The following is a 3907-nucleotide window of genomic DNA, read 5'->3' as shown; positions in this document are numbered from 1 at the left end:
CCATTATTATAAATCTAACATTTTATTGTCATAATAATTTAGTCAAATTGCTTAAAATTGTTGGCTATTTAATATTTTTATGAAGATTTGGCCATTCCTGACACATGTTACGCAAATATAAGTTTATTTCTCTCTCATAAGCAGTCGTGTTTCTGTTATGGAAAAAGGTTATAATAGGCTATTCAGAATAAAGTTCGATATGATTAAACGATAATAGGAAATAGAATCTGAAAATTATCCGACAACGACTGACATTACGTGTGTGTGTGTGTGTGTGTGTGTGTGTGTGTGTGAGAGAGAGAGAGAGAGTTTTCAGAGATGGGAGGGGCCTGAGAGACACTAGAAATGTCAATCACACGAGTGTAGTGAACAATCTGACTCAATCTGAATGTGACCTCAGTCCACCTCAGAGCGGAGAGCGGCTTTAACTCTCAGCGAAGCTCTCCGCGAGTTTCCACTCGATCCTCCGTGTCAAAGGCGAGATCTGTGATTGTTTTCCGTCGCTCGGACCTTTGGCAGCAGCATGTCTCTCCCGCAGCTCGGCTATAAGTACATCAGACCGCTGTACTCCACGGAGCGGCGCGTCGGCGCGGAGCTCAGCGCGTCAGGCTCGCTCTCCAGCGTCCTCTCCAGCATGTACGGAGCTCCGTTCGCCAGCGCGCAGGGATACAGCGCGTTCCTGCCCTACTCCAGCGACCTCTCCGTGCTCAATCAGCTGGTGAGTTCGTGGACAATTAATCTTTGAGTTGAGGATTATAATAGGCTAACCATTTGGATTTACAAGCGTCTTGGAAAGTTTGAAAATATCGTTCGCATTAATCGTTAAACCGATTAACTGCACAGCTCAAAAATAAAAAGTACGTTTATTTAAGTATAAGTAGCGAAAATAACTTTTTTCGTTTCTCTAGTTGTTTATTTCACATCTTTTTAGCGGTGCTTTAAAAACCAAATACGCTAAAAAACCTGTAATGAAGAATAGCTTATCTAATGATTTTTTTCCCCCCTTTCCTCCAAAAGAACTGTAAGTTCAACTCACGAAGGTTTTTTTATTTTATTTTTTTTAAAGAAAATTAGGATCTCTTTAAATCGGCAAATGTTGCTTATGGCATATTTAGTCTTATTAGTGAAATGTGAAAACGTTTGTCAAGGTCCACAAATGACGCTTAATGTGTATTTATGCAAATTACTAAAATTATTGTATACCTGAAGAATCTATAGTGTATTTGTTTGTCTTTGTTTAATATTCAAAAGCAGTTCGAGAACTCTTGAGGAATAAAAAAAAAAAAAAGAAAGAAAGTACTTTTAAATGGTTAGACTGGTTTATTCAGGTCAAAAATATGATTTCATAAAACTTACTACATCAAGTTAAAATAGCAAAAGTTATTTTTATACACGTTAAGGGTCCAATTTGGTAGGGAAACAACAAATAAACAAATAATAATACAATTTAAAAAACGCATAAAAATGAGATAACTGTGTATTTCCATTTATACAAACACTGGAAAATTCCTCTCTTTTTTTCTCTCTCTCTCTTAAATAAAGTTTTCTTTTTATTTTTCCTTGCATTACTGGGATATTTCTCCAATTAATATAAACAAATTTAGCAGTAAATAAGCACACATTTCTCTCAGATGCATATGTGCTCATATAAACTTGTTTTCTTCTGTTTAAGGGCTCCCAGTACGAGTTTAAAGACAGTCCTGGGCTTCAGCACGCAGGGTTTCCTCACGCATCCTTCTACCCATACGGACACCAGTATCAGTTTGGCGATCCGTCTCGACCCAAGAACGCCACGCGTGAGAGCACCAGCACCCTGAAGGCCTGGCTCAGCGAACACCGGAAAAACCCGTACCCCACCAAAGGAGAAAAAATCATGCTGGCCATCATCACCAAGATGACCCTCACTCAGGTGTCCACCTGGTTCGCCAACGCCCGCAGAAGACTGAAAAAAGAGAATAAAATGACTTGGGTTCCCAAAGCAAGAACCGACGAGGAAGGAAATGTGTATACGAGCGACAACGAGGACGGAGACAAGAGGGACGAGGACGAGGAAATAGACCTGGAGAACATTGACATGGAAAACATCGAAGACAAGCAGGATTGTGATTATCAGGACGATGATAAATCAGTGTCTAAAGTTTCGGATTCTGAGGAATATGACGACACGGGAGCAGAGAAGAGTTTTATGAACGATATTATGAAAGACAGAAGAGACACAAACTCAGATGAAGGAGAGGAGGACCAAATCAAAAAGAGTCCGGCAGCGCAAGAGCCCTCAAATAATGTGAGTCCGCCTCAGAAACCAAAGATCTGGTCTTTGGCTGAAACCGCGACGGCGCCGGACAGTCCCAAAAAGGCCTCGTGGATTCAGAGGAACTGTGATGCTCAGACAGCCAGGAACTGGACCAAAATGGCTTTTTCGGCCCATCAGATGGCTTTAACCAGCCATTACCTCGGACTTAAACACCAAACCACCTCAAACAGCCACATACACGTGAAGCATGGAGAGCAGAGGACTCACAGCCTATGAAACGAATCACACATTTAAAGACTTTTTCATGTTTTTCAAACATTTTTCACCTTCCTCGTGGGAGCGTAACACTTATTATGAATCAGAGAAATGTCCAGTTTCTGCATAATGGATGCCCTGAATTTATAATAGATTAAAGCTGTCTATTAGCTCTTCAATTGATATGAGATTATATTAGAATATATTTTATATTGCCGACTTGTAAACATACATTTCATTGTGTTTTAATTTGTTAGAATCATTCGATAAATCCTGTGTTTTTTTTATTAACAGTCTTACACTGAGGTTGGATTCAGACGTAACCTATTTAAAACAAATAAATCATCTAAATGAATAGATTGTACGATTACAGAATTAGTCACGGAGAGTACTAATAATTCATGGAGGAAATAGTGCCTATTTGGGAATTTTAAAAGTCCTCTAAAACACACTCACCGTTTTGTTCGCATGAATTACGATTTGTGTTGCATCCACATCCTTGTCTTATTTTAGCACATCTGTTTTAAAGATTCGCAATAATATCATACCAGAATTTATGCTTGTCTTAAAAAGTGATTTGACAGTTATTAATTTTATTGTTGTTGTTGTTGTTGTTTTGTTTTCCCAAATGCCTTGGATTTTAAAAACCTGTCATTGTTTGTCACGTTGCATTTTATATGTCATGTTTTGTCTGAATATTTTAAATAGGGTAAAACAAAATAAATATTTGAAATGGTTTTGTAAATGAAATGGAAATGTACCTACTTGAAATATTGTACAAAGACATATATTTTGAATATTAAAATGAAATCGCAATTGTCATAATGAATTTATTCTCTCTCGTTTTCACTCTTTTTCAATAGATATCTTAGTTAAATCTAATTAATGAGAATTAAAAACAACACTAGTTCCTTACAATATTAATAATCAACAAGAACCATAAAAAGCACAGATTTGTGTCATCAAACATTATTTTAAATATATAATGGTTGTCCAGTGCCTTAATCTCAATGGACATCATATTTTTTTCTTGGGTCACATAAAATCATTTTTGTCAAGCTACACTTGAGATGACTTGTTTTTCTTGAAGTTGTCTCATTGTTGTTTCAGGATTGACATGCTGTCACACAGATGAACTGCTCTGCTTTAGAGCGCCATCTACAGGCAGCCAAGAGACCCCAGTTAAAACCTTTACATGTTCTGCTATCTCCTCTGCTTCGGGCCATTAGATCATAGATGGAGACCATAGTGCTGTTCGCTTTGACAAGCGTCACAATTACTACTCCTCATAATTTAACAAACATCCCTAGCATGTATGCTAACCTGTAGCTTACAGATATGAATTACACCTCAAAACGAATGGCTTGTCGAGGAAAGCTGCCCGATTACATTTCCAAA

The 3907-nt window shown here is 37.8% G+C and overlaps 1 protein-coding gene across 1 annotated transcript; it reads left to right on the top strand.

Moving 5' to 3' along the window:
• Nucleotides 1-373: 373 nt before the first annotated feature.
• irx3b (iroquois homeobox 3b) lies at nt 374-3338 on the top strand. Its single transcript, XM_058767147.1, has 2 exons — nt 374-718; nt 1673-3338. Exons 1-2 carry the CDS (start codon nt 524-526, stop codon nt 2528-2530), a joined length of 1053 nt encoding a protein of 350 aa, XP_058623130.1. The 5' UTR covers nt 374-523; the 3' UTR covers nt 2531-3338.
• Nucleotides 3339-3907: the final 569 nt, after the last annotated feature.

Source organism: Onychostoma macrolepis, chromosome 25 (genome assembly GCF_012432095.1).
Source record: "Onychostoma macrolepis isolate SWU-2019 chromosome 25, ASM1243209v1, whole genome shotgun sequence".
In the NCBI taxonomy this organism is placed as follows: Eukaryota; Metazoa; Chordata; class Actinopteri; order Cypriniformes; family Cyprinidae; genus Onychostoma; species Onychostoma macrolepis.
This window is presented reverse-complemented; position numbering and strand designations above follow the sequence as displayed.